Below are 18,432 nucleotides of genomic sequence, written 5' to 3'. Positions count from 1 at the left end.
TGGAAACATCCTGGGAAATTCCAACTTCCTGGCGAGCGTTAGTATGTCTTCTTTGGAGCTCTGAAATACCTAACATTTTGAAGTAATTAGTTTATATGAGTTCATAGAAAAATCTAGCCCTGGTACCACTGCATCAAAGCCGAACTCGCCATGAATTGCTGCCTCTTCTTACTGAGGCTTTAAGAGATTTACTCGGCCTGTGGCGCAGCGCAGATTCGATCATTAGTCCTTGCCATCCCCCTACACACATCCTTTCCCAGCAGAAATACATCATCATTTAAACTATAACAAACAATTTAGATAGTAAGGTTGTTCCAATGAGCGATGTAAATGCTTTGTGTAGTTTTCTACGTTTACATCAGTGTAGATGATACGCAAACAGCCTGCCAGCATGGCCACAAATATTTTTACAACATAATCTCTGTCATGTCCCTTCATGCTAAACCTGTGTGGTGCCAGAAACGTTACCTGTAAAAGTCTGTCGTAGGGTTTTAAACCTCCCAGATCGCCAGGGCCAGCTGGTCGAATATTTTTAACGTACACTCCTTTTTCCAATAAACCATCTGAGACGCTGAACCCAAAATCTTCTCCATCGGAGTCCTTGTATAAAGTTACCTGTGGAGGTGATTTGACATGATGATAAGGAAAAGAAAAATAGTACGTCCACATTTGTAAAAGCACTAGGCAGGGTTTCTTCTTAGATGTTTGGGTTTCTGGTTTGGAGGTGGTGTGGGTTTTTTGTGTGGTGGGTTTTGTGGTGTTTGTTTTGTTTTGTTTTTTTCTTTTTAGAGAAATCATTAGAGAGATCACTCACCTACTATTTGGTACTTACTGTATTAGATGAGAGTTGTCCCATTTTGACATTACATTAGTATTCTCAGAAGATCCCTTATTCTTCAGTAACAAGCAGACCTTTTCACTTCTACTTGTCTCCTGGAAATGTGTGTGTGTGTGTGTGTGTGTGTGTGTGTTGGTTTTTTCTGTTTATAATCCCACCTTGTGGTGTGAGGTTTTTTTGAGTCTTAGTTTATAGCTACCCTGGTCTCTGGTTGCCATGATCTGATTAAAAGCATTAAGCTTGGTCATCCAGTTAGTTTTAGTTTTGCTTCAGGGATGAAGACTTGGCCTCAACCAAACAATCAGTGTTAGGTCTTCCAAAACTTCCACAGGGCATGAATGCCACCAGCACCATAAGCCCTAGACCGGCCTGGTTTAGGCTGGGCAATGGTCCACCCTGTAAGGTCTAATCTCAGAAGTGCTCAGTATAAGAGTTATAATGCAATCCAGTATGAGTTATTAATATAATGCAATATTTTAAGTAAGTACAAATAAGGCTCCTTCCGAAAGAGCTTGCAGGCAGTGGTCTTACCTCACCAAGAGATGGTCATTGAAAAGCAGGAAATAGAAGTTAATAAAACTGTGTGTTAAGAGAAGGTTTTTCACGTGTTCAGAGAACAAGTCCTTGCAGGTAGTTTTGTGAACTCAATTATTCGATACAAAAGGATTCAGTGACTTCTTTGTAGGTATGAGGTATGTCCTGTAGGCATGAGGTATGTGCTGTAGGTATGTGCTATGCTTAGATTGTTATTTCTGTGAGTTTGGGTGTTTTTTTTCTTGCTTCTCATACCAGGAGTGCAGATCTATACAAGTAAATTGTGCAAGTCAAAGGTGTGACATGTGGCTGGCACACTGATGCTGGCACAAAGTGTGTGTGCAGATACAGTCACACAGTCAAACTGTGCTTTTACTGCTATAGCCTATGTCACTTGGGCTTCAAATTACTGGTTTAAAATGTACCTTAGCTGATAAAATGATAACATTAAGAGCACTCTGTAAATTTACAGTGGCTTGGTACCAGTAATGCTCCATGTGCTGCATCCTCGTGTGTGCCAGCCGCTGAATTCCTTTCTGGTGTTTCTGAATCACAGAATCATTCAAAGTGGAGGAAACTTCGAGAGGTCTCCAGTCCAACCTCCTGCTCAAGGCAGGGCCAAGACCGAGCTCAGATCGGGCTGCCAAGGACTCGGTCAGTACTTCACAGCAGAATGCCAAGGACAGCAGTGCTGGGGCACCACGATGTCCAATGCTGCCTTCAGAAAGCTTCTGAAATCCTGCCTTAGCTGCCATTGTGAGAAATAAGCAAGAACAGACAAGGTTGTCTCAAAACAGGAGTGAAGGATTTGGTCGGATCAACAAAGAGCACAGATGATAGCTGCGTGGGGTTTTTTTCCTGCTGTCTGCAGTTCCTGAATTTACCTGGCTGGTGTGTTAACCAGAAGGAAAGCAGACTCACTTATGAGTTTGGTAGCAATCCTGCACAACAGTTGAGAGGAGTTAGATACAATGCCAGCTACTGCAGCATTAGCACTGTTTTAGTTACTGATGTGGATGGTGCATCGCTGAGCTGCTGTGAAAACATCCGTGTCTCATGCCGTGGTGAGCACAAACACGCACACAGGGCATTCAGCTCATACTTTACACCAGCTCCTCCTCTTCCCTTGATCTTCTCCCTCTGTGCAGCCCAGCAATGCAGAAAGCCACACCTGAAGTCCCACGAACCAGCTGAAGGTTTCCTCCCTGCCACTCACAGACTCGCTTTTTTGGGTATGAGCTGTCATTTTAAAGTTTCCAGTGGCTGTTGTGTTTACACTCTTCATCGTCTTTTCTCCCATCTTCCCCCAAAGTAACTTATTGCTGAATGTGTCACACTTCCCTCCATCTCAGCATGAATTTTAGGAGTCAAAAGGGCATTTCAGCTACTGACAAACCTACCTGCAAGTTCAAAATAATTCATCTTTGAATGATTTTAATTTGTATCAGCAGCTACTGTACCAGCAAGACGCTGGGGAACTTCTAATAATTTGTTATCAACAAATGCTTTTGTTTGTGATATTGTAGCATGTCTAACATGGCTTTGATCTGAAGTATGTTTGGAGCTCCTATGAAAGTGCTCCAAGACCAACATTCCACAAGACTAAAAAAATAAATGAGGGAGATATATTATGTTGACAGATTTGTGTGCATTTCCTGGCAAGAATGAAAAATAATTAGCACTGGACCAAGACAAAAATTCTCCTCAAATGAGATAACAACTTCTTTTTCACACCATCACAAAGGACAGGAGTGCTTCATGTTAACTGCTTCATAAAGAAGTCTTGAAAAGTAAATGTAAAAATGTGATACAGTGCCTAAGAGGAGACAACTTACATAAAATACTACACACTGTTCTAGCACAGATGGCACAACTTTTAAAAGGAACTTCCCTTTTCCACATTGTCTTTTTCTTTTCCCATTCCTCTTCCTTCAGGCACTGAAGTGGAGCTGGATCCAACCTCAGACGAACTACAGAAGCCTAAAAAATAGGGGACTCTCTGAAGTCATCTAGACTGGGTTCTTTCCCTAAGGCATTATCAACTGCATCTAACCCATTTCTCAGAGACATGTATTCGGCCTACTTTTTAAAATCTCCAGTGATGGAGACTCCATAGCCTATTAAAGTAATCCCTGCCAGTGCCTGAGAGGTTTTTCTTGGGTCTGAACTTGCCGAGAGTTCAGCCTGCTGCTATCCATGGAGAACAAGATCTCCTTCCCTGCAGTGACGTGAAACAAGGATGGCTTTTGTCTCGACTCTGTTCAGTACGTTAACATCCTTCTTTAATCTTCAGATGCCAAAATGGACACTCTATTACAGTCAAGACCTTATCAAAGCCAAGCTGGAGTGGAGAAGGATTCTGCATGTGCTACAGATGGTGGTGTCCTTCATATGGTCTGGGAGAGCATTGCCTTTTTCCTGTATTTTAGTGAGTGGTCTATTGGTATGCAAAATACATACAGATGCTGCTCTACAGATCTGTACAAATTGCCAGTTCACATTAGCTCACCTCAGTTTGCGTTGTGTCTACAATAATGCACATGCTACTTCATGCCCAGCTTACGAGTCAAAAAAAGGGTATCACTGCAAATGATACCAGGCACGAAAGTGGAGTTTTGCTGTCGAGGGGCAGTGGTAAGTACTGCAGTGGGGGGGAGGCAGAACCTGAGAATGATCATCCAAAGTCTTTCATTTCCCCTCCACTTGTTCAGGTTGGACTTTCCTGATCTATGTGGACGGAGCACTCTTGGAAGGGAATTACTCACTACCCTGCACTCACAACTTTTATGTACCAAAATATTTTCTCATTTCTCTGGTCCTTCAGATCTACTGATCCTAGAATATTTTTTAAAGCTGTTTCCCTTATGGTCATCTTCTCTTGACTTTTGGTTTATTTAAGAGGAGCTTTGAAATTAAAGATACTTATTCACTTAAGGGATAAGGTTGCAATTTAACTTTGTTGCATGCTTGACAGTTGCCACATTTTTAGGTGCAAGTCATCTGCAGATAACTTCCTTTTGTATTATAAGTTATGATTTTGGGGCTACTTCTTTTTAGGGGAGCACGCATTCTCCAAAGGGAATCTCAGAGTAAAAACCCTGCTATCTGAAATACCCAGCTTTTTATCTAACAACGGGTATAGGCAAAGCCCGGCCACACAGGTTTCTCATCTTCACTTGCCAGTAGCGCAACCTTGTCCCAAGGGTGTGAGATTGCGGGCAAATCATGCAGCACCTAAATCATGCTGGTTCATCTGTACTTCTGAACACAACTGTTTGGAAGGTTTGATCTCAACAGCAAAATCCCCATTATGGGCAATTTGTTAGACTTTTAAATTTACATCAGGAGCCTAAGGGAAAAAGCAAGCTTAAATGGAAATTTAATTCATATTTCATAAGCAATTAAATAGTTACAAATTTTAAACAGAGGCTTACAAATTTTGAGTCTGTTTCTATGCCTCTCCTCCCTTCCAAATCTATGGGAAAATGCTTAATTTAAATTAATAGATCTTGCACAGATCAGCTATTGAGGTATTTTAACTGACTGCAATTTTAGGTTAATGACTACTTGCAATAATACTATTGAAAAATTATCTGATGTCTATAGTGCGTATTTCTGCTCTCAGAGGAATGCGTGTGCTCTGCAACTTTTAAAAAATGGTCCGCTATGGTTTTTAGAAGAATATTAATCTATATGCTTACCTAGGTAGATAAAAGCAATTAAAGGCATTAATTAAATTTGAGTACTGATACAGCAATATGCCAGCCCCTTAAATTAAATGTTACTTATTAAACCATCTAATACAGATGTTTGAAGAGATTTATATGACACTTATCTCAATCATAGCTTCCTAAGGACCAAGATAGTTCAAGTACACGTTTGGTGGATGCATTGCAGTGAAACAGAAATAGCATGGAAGGATTCAGGTTAACTTGGTGCAAAGTTTGCAGCATTCAGCAAAATAATCCTCAGGGCTGTGTTATCTTTCTGACAGGTGTATACCTGAGAAAGACAAGCTGGTGATATCATCTGCTCACCTTGCTGTTCCCTTACACTCATTTGTATTTGTAGCCTGAGCAGTTTTTTATCCAGTCTTATTCTCTCTTGCCCTACACAGTTACACTGGCTATTCACGCATTTCACTTTAAGGCATGGCTTTTTCTTTGGTAGAATCACGTATTCTTGCTCTCTCACGATTAGATTATGAAAAGCCAGTGGAACATTGACCTTAGCTGGCCCATTTTCTGCAATCAAACTTAAGGTATGAACTCTGATCTATAGGGCACATAGGCCCTGACCCAACAGGCAGTAAAGAGGCACCTGACCTGTCCTGCTGAAAAAAACTGGGAAAGCTCAGCAGCACACAGACAAGTACACGCTTGAAAGTCTCACTAAGGTAAGCCTTAGGCAAGCTTTGTCTTAGCTTGATTTCAAAGACCATTTATAGCATCACAGTTTCCCAAAATTGTTCTTATTTCACTCGTTGTCCCATCAGTGGCTCAGCTGATTAAGACATTTGCCTGCAGAGGGCAGAGCGCATTTGCCATTAAGACCTGTTACAAAAAATACTGAAATCAAGGCATTTCTCTGACAGTGAAGTTGCTCCTGTGGCATTGCAGGTCTTTTGGAAAACTGTCATTGGACAAGCTGTCCAGGTGAAATAGCAACCGAACAGGTTATTAAACCAGAGGTCTAATACAAAAATGAAGGAGAAGAGAGAAAGTAACAGGCATGTTGCTACACAAGAACCAGTGAGAAAACTAACAGATAACTCGCCATGATGGGTGTGAATACAAAAGCAGCCCATGATGCTCGGGTTGACCTGCATGTGTCATCAGAGGGCTACAAACACACTTTGGTGAATCAGACTCTAAGATCCAGTCACTGGCTGCTGTTTTTCTTAAACGACTGTAAGGATTTGGAAAATCCTTGGTGTAGGTTCAACTTACAGATTTTTAGAAAGGAAATGACTCTTTTCTGGATGACAGAACAAGACAGTATAAGCGAACTCAACATCACTTCAGCAGACAGTGGAAAAGTGGGTGTTACTGTCTGAACAAAAACTGGAAATTACTAAAATGGAAGGTCACAGCAATCTTAAAAGATAGACAACTGAAGAGAATGAAAGGTTGAGGACGGTACTTTTTACTGCCCAGGATTCTAAGAGCTAGCAGCTCTCATAGAATACTGACTTATTATTAGAAATCTGACTCCTCCTTTCCAGAAAAGGATTTATTTTATCAATCATGAACGGCTGGTTTTATAATCCATACAAGAAAGCTGTGCCTTTGCTGAATGCGAGCACACCATGAAATGCCTACTGCCTTAGTCTTGTGTTATAATCTGACGTTTACTCGTCACTCAGGAAAACAGAGCGCACTAACTAGCTCCATTAATTACTTCACATAAAGCTGGAAATACCTATAGCTTAAAACTATCACAATGCATCCTATTGACAGTTTACACTGGAAATACATTCCTTTTCCATATATAAGATCCGCTCTGGACTACTTTCTACAAACATTTGTTTATCCCATACTCAGCGAGTCCTGACCTCGCTGAACTAAACTGAAGGAACTACAAACTAAGCTCAGGGACTAGAATCCAAACCAACTCTGTTGAGAATGACAACATGTAACCACTTAGTGAAATCTCTCTGTGCCTCCTCTCTGGGAAGATCTTGGACCTTTATGAGGAAGATGGGTGCAGGAGATGGGATGCTCATCCCCATCCAGGAGAACAGCATTACAATGTTCCCCAAAGTTTCTGAAACTGGTTGCTGTTATGGCCTCACTGGAATCGAAGCTTAAACCTGCAGGGCGTTTGCTGTGCATACCTAAAGATACTTCATCCAGTACTTCCTTGGGGTGCAGAGCCACGTTAGTATCACCATGTAATTTCAACAGTCTTAAGCATTGAAAAGTTGCATAGACTGAAGATTATTTATCCTTTTTAGAGCAAAGGAATTATAAAGAGAAGCAATAGCTAATTTGAAATAACATTCTCTATTATGTACATTGAGTCTCATGTATTTGATTCAAAATTAGTGTTAATTTGAAAAAAGACCAATGGGAGCCCCAAACCCTCCTGAGTAATTTCCTAAAGAAATGTATTTTCTAGAAATTAAACTCTGGTTTCTTAATGAACACATTTTGCAGAGATGAGTTATTGGTATTGTCAACTCAAATTACAATTGGGTCCTCCTTGCAAAAGAGCAGTCCCTTTTGAAGATTTATTGTAAAAGGAAACAGCAGACAAGGATGTAGCTTATTTGTTTGTTTCCCCCACAAGGATATATCATTAATGTGTTTGTAAGAACTGATATGCATGGCCCCCAAATTACATCTGTGGAGTCATTATAAAAAGTGCTTACTGTATTGCTACTTAATTAGATTCCCTATGCTGAATATATTATTTCAAAACTGTCAGAAGAAAAATTACAGACCTTGTGTAACTCCACAGGAGTTGGTGACATGATTTCTTTCATTTCTTGCTTAATTTTTCTCATAACCATGGACTTTCTCCCCACATCTGACGGCAATGTGTTGCTACGAGTAGCTTGACTGTAATGTGGCCTTACAGTACTTCTTTCCTGGAAGCTGGCTTGTCTTCCCAGCTGGCTACGAGGTTGTGGGTTTTCATGATTCAAACTCATTGTACTTCCTGACATAATTGTGGCCTAGAGCATTAACGAACAGGTTAATTTTTAACACAGAATGTAGGTTAAGTAAGTGGTTAACTCATAGCAGTAGGAAAAAGTCTCTATTCTTTGTTAAAACACAATCACTCGGGGCACAGCAAAAGGCAAGAGGATAGATGGTCAATCTGCTTGCAAGTCACTATAAAATAAAGGACCACAACAAAACACAACAACAATAACAGAACCCTACAGGCAAAAGTTTTCAGATGGCATTTCAAACTAAAGTACTGAGCACTAGAACAACTATGTTTGTAAGCCAGTCCCCTGGCAGACTGAAGAGTGTGTGGTATAAATGCTTATCTTAAAAATATTTTACATATAAATAAAATGAGTTTCAAGTTGCGGCATAATTGCATTTGTTGGAATCGGAGCTATAGGAAGGCATTTACAATTCAGACTGTGCGTGCAAGGTACAAAAATGTGAGTCAGCAGAATATGTAGGCAGCTCTAGAGTCAGCACGGGCAGAGAGCGTGTCCGGGTACCAGCCCCGGCCAGAGAAAGCGCCGTGCGGGTAACCTCACTGTTTGGAAAGAAACTCTGCATAACACCCATTATTGCAGGAGTAACTGCCTTAGCTCAGCACTGGTGCTCCAGAGATACAAGCTCCTGTCTCACTGCTGGTTTTAATCTCATTAAAAGCTAGGCTTTTATGTTAGATGCAAAAATACACTGAGGGTGAAATCTTGAAAGCAGGTGACAGCAGTCATCTCATCCACAGGGTGGAATGGGCTGACAAGAAAAGAGCCCGTGCCCAGCAAGGAGCTGCCTCCCTTGTGAGAGACTTTCTGCTCTGGGGAACAGGAGGCAAATGCACTTTGGTGCAGCCACTCTATGGAAGTGCCACTGTTGGGGACAGGGTACCCTGAATTTCCTATTCATTCCCCCTGGTGCTGGTGGGTAAGTAAAAAGGGAAATTAGAAGGCCATAAACTGAACTCTGACTGGGTCGGGATCCAGGCAGCCTGCTCAAAAATGAGAAGTAAAAATGAAGGGGGAAAAATACGGGGAAAACAGGCAAATAAATGTTTGCTTCTGACTCTGGTGAGCATGTCTGTCATCCTTCTTCCTCTCAGCTCCAGCACTACTTTCACTCTGAGGTAATATATTGTACCCTTAACAGCCTCTCTTGTGCTCAGTGATGACTGATATTACTTCCTGATGGAGCAAAAGCAGCCAGAGGACTTGGCAAACAACAGTTTTCTTTGCTCTTTGGCTGAAGACCTTGAAATGAAAAATGAGAAGGAGTCCTTGACTACGCAATGGCACTTCATAAAATAGAGGCATCGCCATTCTCAGCATCGTGCCACACCGAAAGAGCCTTTCTTTTCAGAGCTGTGGTTGTGCAACAAGGCGCAGCTGTAAGTGATACAACATCCACAGTTCTGAATTCCACTTCTGTGAAAGGCTGAGGAAAATTCAGTGTGTTGAAGTAACTGAATTCTGGTCAGCCTGAATGATCTATTTCCATTTTGTAATTGTCTATTTCCATACCTTTTTATTGTGCTCTGAATATTGAAACTTGCAAGAGAAGCCTCCGGTACCAAACCATATCTAACTAGGGAATTAAACCAGTATAACATTTTCTCCTACATTTTCTGGTTTGCAATAACAAATACATGAGAATCACATTTTGATACCCATACATGCGATACAAAAGCCATAAATCTGAGGAAGTAAATTAATCTGAACTGAAAAACTTTCACCCAGTTATGCCATTCACATTCCTCCCGGCTGCTAAAGGACTTTATGTAACATAAAAATGAAAATGAGATTCTGCCAGTTTTGCAGCTCCAGGAATTTGAAAGAACATAAAAGAAAATATTTTAGGACCTTTCATTCCACAGCTTTAAGTGGCAGTATAATCTTAATTGTTCCGATTAGACAACTTAGAGAAAAGGTGATTAAAAAAATAAAGACTCAAAGTTATTCTGTGTACCCTTCCCCCTCTACCCCTCTCACAATCTAACGCAAAACATGGCTAGATTTGCAATTCACTTCAGGATGAAATGTAGAAATTTGTTATGTAGTGAAGAAACTGCTGTATAACAAACATTTCTCACATCGGCAGCTTTTTTTTTTGCAGAATGGTAAGGTTACAAGTAAGCATTTTGGAAAGATGATTTTCTTTTATGTTCGTCTTAATCGTATTAAGTTTCGATTTCAAAGACAACCTACAACATGCTAAGAAAAGCTGCACAAAGCGTCTGTCAGAGAATGGGATGCATTGCTGCAGGAAGGTTATGCCCACTGAAGAAATTTTGCGCCATTTGCTGCCTGTGCAGACAGCATCAATGGTTATGCACAGCAGAAGCTGCAAGTCAAAAGCTCTGGGGTGAACATGTTTATAGAATTTCGGTTGCATTGTACAAAAGAAAAGAGCTCTGGTTAGGGGTGGGGGAGGCAGCTGCACAAGCGAAAATATAAAGGTAAAGGGTAGGTACCAAGAGAGTCATGTTTCTCAAACACAGACGCCTGTCAGCCTTGTCCTGTGGAGAGGGGTTAAAGCTTTTAAATGAATCGGTGTGATTAGTGCAACTTAAAAGAAAAGAAAAGGAGAAAGTAAAATGAATGTGAACCAAATCAAAACCATTATATTTCTCTATAATTGGAAAGAAAGGTTTAAGATTGTTCTACCTCTAGTTCCCTCAGAATTCCTGACTGGCCACAGGTCTCTAAATCCTCCAGAGCCTGAGACCAGAAACTTTCCTCCTGGTCAGCCTCGGTGTTATCATGGGTACCTGCGAAGCTAGATTTACAATGAGAGGTTAAAAAATGCGGACTTTTCTTCAAAAAATATATTTTACACATGTGCCTTGCCACAGATTGCAACTTGAATGACAGAAGGTTACTGTAGGTAGGCAGGAGAGCGGGGAAGTCACTGATCAGGAGAGGCTGGATGGACATGCAGAGCACATGACAGACAAGTCTTCTCATAACCTGGCAGTCACTAACAGCTGGCAGGATCTGAGCAGCGAGTTATTCAGTAAGGAGACAAACAGATTCCAAGAACAATTCAATAAACATTTTTACTGGATTGAAACTGGGACCTCCCTATGAAAATTAATGAATCAACCACTAAGTGTGTGCAGAGCTGCTCCGTGCAATGAATGTTTGCAATAAAACCTTTCAACCTTACAGACTTTTTCCAGGGAATATAAAAAGAGTCCTTATTTTTGAAAACAGCAATTTACAACAGAGGGACGATGCTTTTTATGCATTTTTTTTTACACAACTCCAGCCTAAGCTGCGTTTATCATTCTCAACTTAAGCCCACCTGACTGCCTCCTATATATAAACTGCTCCAGCCATTTCATACACAAACACGGAGAAACTTTCAGGGGTGCAACTGTTCTGCACGGAGACTTAGGTCTCTGGTGTTTCGTAAATGCACTGAAGCCGTATTACTAGAACCCTGAGCAAGATGTTGGTGACAGCGATGCTTAGGGAAGTGGCCCAGCAGGAGAGGTCTGATAAAAAACGCCAACTCTGCACTGCAGCAACACAGCCCAAAGCAACACCATGGCAGCGCCTGTGTGTGGAGAGGAAGCGGGAGGTTTTTGCTGTCTTAGCAAGGCGAATCAGCTCAATGCAGGTTCACACAAGCATCAAAGCTGCTGCAAGGGTGGGGGCTGATTATGTGAAGGGCAAAGGGGAAGGATGACGAAGGAAAGAATGAGAATTTGCCCTTTTGGTGGCAGCAAGCTGTTACTTTGGAGCAGCTAGTGGTGTTTAACAGCACAAAACCAGAGCAAACACTATTATGGAAGCATCTGAGGCCTTGCTTGACAATGTATTACTGAGAATAGCGTGAATGTAACACTTTTAGCAGAACAGCTATTTTAAACAGGAGAATTGCCCAAGTACAGTGGACGACAGCTCGAATGCTTCACACATGATACTCTGCCTTGGAGATGCTTTCTTACAGTTATGATCAGTCAAGCAGACGATGGTCAGCCATTTTAGTCTCTTATTGCAATGATTCTCCATCTAGCATCAGTGTGTCTCCTAAGCTATTGCAATAGATAGAGCAATGGTGAGAATACCTACTCGGATCATAGATGCAATTCCTCCCAGGCAAAATAAGAAAGTATTTAAAGCATTATTTTAGAAAGATCCTTGACTTCAGAAATTAGCTCTTCCAATAAACCTAGGTAGTTACTTTAATAGCCGATGTTGAACATATACTAATTTATCCATTACAATAACTTTCTTTATGTTGCATACTAATACTATAATATAAAAAGGAACTTGAGTTAATGAACAGGTATATTTGAGGCAACTGTCTGTGACAGCAAAGACTGGATTCCCTAGAACAAGAGGGCCACTTCTTCTCTGGCTTCTGTGAAATCTGAAATCATGTTTCCTATATATTTGGACCTCTGTTTAGCTGGAGCAATTCCTTTTTCTGCTCTCACCTCGCCTTTTGCCTTTTCTATGAGTGTTGTCTCCTGGGGTGTGAGATGCTTGACTTTCGCAACTCCATTACAGCCACATGAATAAACTTATTTGTAGGTGAGCTACCGCACCAAAAGAAAGGCACCAAAATAATTTCTCATCTAGATGGCTTTTTTTTTCTTCCTGAAACCTGAGAGACTGGTTTTATATCATGTGAAAAAACTGTTTGACCTATATAAAATATATTAGGTTTTCTGATGCTTATTCAAAGGGCCATCAGAAATTTAGATACACAAAAATGCTGAAGGAGAGATAGTGGGGACAGATATGAAGATAGATGCCTATGATTTGGTTCTTATTGAGAAAAAAGCCTTTAAAAAAAATCAGGAGGTGATAGGGTGTTCTAGGATTTGGCAAACTCATTCCTGTAGCTATTGTTTTAAAGTGTGAAAATTTTTTCCTGGAGCAGGAACTATAACAGACTTGCCCTACCTGCCAGTGGTAAGTAGACACCAGGCTACAGAGCAGTTTAAGTTCTCTGGTTTCATTCGCTTGCCAACTGAAATTTGATTGTCACTCAACAGCATGTTAATGATGTGTTCTCTGCTTTTACAGCTTTTCTCCTTTTTCCCATTTCAACTGTTTTTCCTTTCTTCTCCCTTCCCCCCGCCCCGCCGCAGCCCAGCTGGATCTCCCTCCTGTGCACTCCTTGGTCTCCTACCTGGAAGTATTCCACTCCTCCAGCTGTGCCCCACCTTTCCTCTGCCCACTAGAGGCAGCTTTCCACAGCTTGCCCTCTTTCTTCACGCTCCTGATGCTCTCCCCCCCGGATCTTTCTACGGAAGTTTGCTTCAAAAGGTTTTCTTGATTCTGTCCCAATGTCTCAGTCTCTTTTTGTTGCCACATGTTCTTGGAAGCTGTGCTACACAAAATAAAGGTAATAAAAAAAGACTTTATAGTGTTAGAGAAGAAGATAAGATGCTTAGCTAGAGACATACAAGGAGTGGTTTTCTGGGGATCCCTCTAACAGTCTGGAAGAACAGACATGCCCTTCTCAAATACTCCAGCACTTGGTATAGCAACACCATCAGGTGTGACATAATTAATTTTACAGATGCTAGGTTAAAATAATAATTATTTTAATCTGTGTTATATATCCCAGGTGTAAGTCACATTGACAAGTAGAACAAGATTCTTTATTGTGCATACTTTCGGTTGAGTAGTACTTTAAAATAGTTGTAGAGTACATGCTCTTCATTTAAAAGATCATGTATTTCACAATCCAGCTTCCCGGTTCACTGCTCATCGACTTTTTCAGTCTATTACTGAAGTGACTGCAGAACAGTATGTGTTCTGCAATCAATGGCTGCATCTCATGAGAAACACAAGGTGCGCTTTAACTATCGAGAAAGATGCTGCTATTAAATTATAAATATTAACTTTAACCAAGAATGGGAGGAATGATAAAAGCTATGGTCATTTCCCTTAATAAATATTGTCCACTACAAGCCTGTGAAAATTTCTACTATGCTTCCAGTAGGGACCAAAGGAGCTGGATATGGAGTGAGAGTTCACGCTTCCCCAGATCTGAGCCATCATCTTGCCAGACTTATCTCCAGACAAAATGTCACTGGGCAATCTGCTGTACCAGGGGATTTGTCATTTAGATTCCAAAAAGCCGTGTTGGCATCTAAGCTTTGCTTTGATTTGTACTTCAAAGGTAACAGACTGGACCTTACGCATTTGTTTATACAGTAACCAGAAAGGTTTTCTTTAGTACCGAACCTGAATTTCTCACAGACTGGGATTTCAGGCTCACTGTGCTGCTACACCAAGAAACTGTATTTCCAGTGAAGGAATGCACGTCTCAGGTCCTGATAATGGGTACAAAGAGCAGTGATGTCTGTCTTTCTTTGTCTGAGGAAGAAATGTTCTTTGGCAGGAATTACCCATCTGAAGTAACTCAAAACAAACATATAATAATCTTCCATAAATGTCACTAATCTACCATAATAAGTTGCATGAAGTACAAATACTGTATCTCATATTGAAAGGAAGAGCTGTAACAGCTGCATTAGAAAAACATAATTTCATCCCAGACAGTAAGTGTGCATTTTTGAGGCACTGCTGCAGATGCAAATCAGAAAAAAGAAACTCATATGGGAACTTACCTGCTTGCTGTAGGTCGGTCCCATTCATCATCACTCAGTCCTGTATCATGAAATGGGTGGTTTCGTGGTTTGCTTGGAGGGGATAAGCTAGTCTGTTTAGGACTCCTCCATTCATAGGTATTGAAGTTGTATCCTGAAGCCTGATAGCTGTGTCCTGAAAAGATGAATTATATATTTATGTCACTGTATATGTTGTAATGACAGAAAAGCACATCTCTGAACCTGGGTTCTCTAGAACTTGGGTGTGGACTCATGATTGTGACTTTTTTTTTGCAGTAGTAGTCAGATCATTTATGACCTAAATTATGCCTGGAATTTTGTGTGCTCTAGAGCTTCTCCTGTGGAGGTCCACTGAAAGCAAAATCTTAAATATATCTAACACTGTTCTTCTACTATTTAGGTCTCAGCTGCTTCTGATGTTTAGTTCTAGTCACCTTCACAATTTATCAGTTTCCAGTTTGACACCATACATTGAATACTAGTGAACAAACCACGTGTCATGAATGTTTTAAATATGTGTTAATGTGGTCATGTGCAATATGCCCAAAATTAAACCTAAGCTATTAAGAAAACCGTGCCTCAGACCTATTGAAAAAAAGAGTTTACAAGGACCCATTAAAGACCCCATCAACTTGACTTTTCAGATGATTAGCAAGAAAGTTTTTTCTTCCTCCTGGTAACTTTCTCAAATTTGGAAGAAACACAGCCAAAACTTAGTGACGTATTAGTGTCAATTATGCACAATATTACCAATCTGTAGAATGGCTACCCAGATGCAAAAGTTGGCATGGTGCAGAGGCTCCTGAGTGACCAGTAACTGGAGTAATGCCAGAAGAGGCCGGAGGGCGGCTGTCTCAGCACCACAGAGGCACAGCCCTGCACAAAGGCCAACATGGGGATCTCTGTGCCCATGTGGAAGGGGGACTTACACTTAGCAGACCTACTGCTTTTTGCCAGAGCTCCCAGAGCTAAGAAAAGGCTCGTCCTACAATGGGCACACCTGTCCAGGACCCTTGGAAAGCTCACCCTGCAGAAAGGCATTTCTCTATCAGCCATCATATCTCTATCAGCCATATCTCTATCAGTGTAAGTGGCATGAGACAGCCTTTGTATATGAAGAGTTTATTTCTGGGTGCTTTTATCATACAAGAAATGCTGGTATTAGTCCAATAGTATTTATTTAACTGAATTAAGTGTAATTTGAATTCCAAGTAGGAAGCAGACGTTCTGGCTTCCAAGTGATGTATCAAGGCGAACACATGGATCAACTCGTCTCAAGCTCATGCTGATCTGGTAAGCAAAATCCGTTATGGTAGAGCTGTTATATATATATTTCATCTTGACATATTTATTTTCTAGCTCTATAGTTGGCATTTTCTGATGTGCATATTGGATTAGGAAGTTCTGTTTTGTTGATGACTAACAAATATCACTGCTGTCACCTCTCAAAAGAGGGCAATTTGCTTCCATCAATCAGTCTGGACCTGTCTCCCTCAAATCCCATGTAACTATAGAGTTGTGTGCATTTTCCAGCTAATTGGCAGACATTAGCATACTCCCACATTCTAGGAAGGGTTTTGGTTGTGACTGCTGCGTGGGGAAGGCTCTGGATTAGTAAGGCAGACACATTAGACAAAGGTACAAAATGGGGTATTAATTCGAGGAGAGAAAAGAATGCTCACTAGCATTAAATTAGTCACTAATAGGATAAAGCATTATCTGGTGCTCCAGAAACATTCCCCAAACTCCTCAATTTGCTTACCCTGTGCTTATGCCAAGAAAGGTTTGGAGAGTAGCCAAACTCAACTGGACACGTCAAGACAGAATGAACTTTAATAGAAATGTGGGTCACATTAGTACCACAGCAAGGGATAAGGTGCAAATCTGATTACACCCAGGCTGTTGGGCAGAAGCGCCAAGTATCCAGCCAAGCCTGAGCTAATTTTTTTCAAGGGACTTAGAAAAAACATCTGCTTTGAGATACTGGTTTAGTTTTGGAGTGGCATCTGAACCATCAGGACTTCAGAAAGCAGTCCAGGCCTCAATCCTTTCCACAGCTGAACAATTTGCTCCAAATATCAATTCACTCAGGAAATGAGAACTATCTTTTTGGCACTTACTCAGCAATACTTCTCCTCCAAACTTAAAAATAACAGAAGAAAATCTAACATGATTTATTTTGATAAACTGACCAAAACAGTTGAAAATAGAAAAGGGGACAAATTCATCCCAACTCTAACTCCAGTGAAATACAAATCATAAAGGAGGAATGTAGCCCAATACTTGGAGTACTATAATAAATAAAATATTATATGTAACAGTAAATTACAAGCAAAATGTGGAAACCAGGAGTTATAATTATATGTATTGAGACTGTCTTGTTTAAAGTAAGTTGATGCCAAATATATGAAGCAAAGCTAAAAAATATTTAAAAATTAAATAACAGAAAAAAACCCAGCCACTAGTAGTGACATGAGCTACTTCTTGATCTCAAGTAGCTCAGCAAGTTTCAAAGGAAAAGTTCTGCTTTCCAGAAGAAACCACCAGTGTTGTCACTGAGCAGGCACATTAGAGATTAACATGGAAAGTAACCAGCACAGAACTTCAATCTCCGTAGGAGCTCAGTTTCGGTTCTCTGTATGAGGATACAAAAGAGCTGCCCATGAACCACTACCCAGGTTCCCAGAAAGCAACAGAAAGAAACAGAGGAATAAAATTGAAAGAATGTGTGCAACCAGAGTGAGGGAGAAAAAAATTACTTGAGGTAAGGATCTACCTGCCAAAATACCTACCAGGTAGCAGGAATACCTGTTTCGCTATGGAAATTAACAGTAAAGCTGTGTGGAAGTTATTTTTCTTGTTATTTATCTCATCATCTAGAATGTCCGTATCCCTCACCACTTAAATATATGAGTCTTACAAATTAAAATTAGATTATCTGAAAATCCTATATAAAATAATAGTCAAACAGAAGTAGAAAATTTAGCATTAAGGAAAAACATGTCTTTAAATAGAATGATTGTTTTTGAGAGCTGCAAGTTAGATGTTAATGATGCAAGAATGAGGAAGAAGCAAAAGATTTACAAATCATTAGCAATGCCTAACGTCCCCCTTCAGCAGTTTATAATAAATCTGATGTCAGTTAAAAATTACTGCATACAGGCATCAAATTCATGATCATCTTCAGTGTTTTCCATACCTAGAATTGATCTGTATTTGAAGGATAAACTAATTTAGTTGTGAATGAGCTATGGACTGGTCTATTCAGATGTCAGTAAAGCTAACAAAAGCCTGTTCACGTATTGATAAATGCTTCATAACACATCACCCTGTCATAAAAAAATGAGTCTGACGCCAGCCAAGTGTAAGAAATCATGCTGCCTGGTGAGGTGTGTGGTCATAATGAGACACTGGCACATTACGAAGTACAAGGTTTAAAGTTGGTACAGATCAAGTTCTCTTTAAGGCAAATGAAGGTCAACCACAAAGGTGATAATTTCTACTTTAAATGTGGATCACATTATTGAGTGTACCTTGATTTCCAAAGCTGGTATCGACACCAGAGCCATCCCACGACTCTACTGCGCTGTCAACACTTGGGACTGTAGTGGAATAGATGTCTGAGAGTTTGCCAGATTTTTGTGCAGCAGAGGTTTCATCTTCAGCATCACTCAGTTCACTTATGTGGCCCACAGGGACAGAAAATTTCTTGGGACTGGTAGCTGAACAGGATTATTAAAAAACAAAAGAAAACAACAAAAACAAAATGTGGTTTTCATTGCTTTACTGCAATT

General features: G+C 40.5%; 1 protein-coding gene across 20 annotated transcripts in view; it reads right to left on the bottom strand.

Annotated features, from left to right (window-relative positions):
* Positions 1-18,432, bottom strand: part of GRIP1 (glutamate receptor interacting protein 1) — a 326,528-nt gene that overhangs the window by 2,569 nt on the left and 305,527 nt on the right. For 10 of the 20 annotated variants that reach the window (XM_065048495.1, XM_065048528.1, XM_065048520.1 and 7 more), the window contains 7 exons: positions 18,172-18,360; positions 14,639-14,792; positions 13,189-13,389; positions 10,707-10,818; positions 10,514-10,558; positions 7,818-8,051; positions 469-615 (listed from right to left, as the gene is read on the bottom strand). In XM_065048495.1, the coding sequence (XP_064904567.1) occupies positions 469-615; positions 7,818-8,051; positions 10,514-10,558; positions 10,707-10,818; positions 13,189-13,389; positions 14,639-14,792; positions 18,172-18,360 (1,082 nt within the window). The remainder of the gene's footprint in view (positions 1-468; positions 616-7,817; positions 8,052-10,513; positions 10,559-10,706; positions 10,819-13,188; positions 13,390-14,638; positions 14,793-18,171; positions 18,361-18,432) is intronic. The other 10 variants (XM_065048514.1, XM_065048529.1, XM_065048542.1 and 7 more) reach the window with 2 other exon arrangements.

Source organism: Columba livia, chromosome 1 (genome assembly GCF_036013475.1).
Source record: "Columba livia isolate bColLiv1 breed racing homer chromosome 1, bColLiv1.pat.W.v2, whole genome shotgun sequence".
NCBI classification, from domain to species: Eukaryota; Metazoa; Chordata; class Aves; order Columbiformes; family Columbidae; genus Columba; species Columba livia.
The sequence above is the reverse complement of the archived record's forward strand: the minus strand, read 5'-3'. Positions and strand labels throughout refer to the sequence as shown.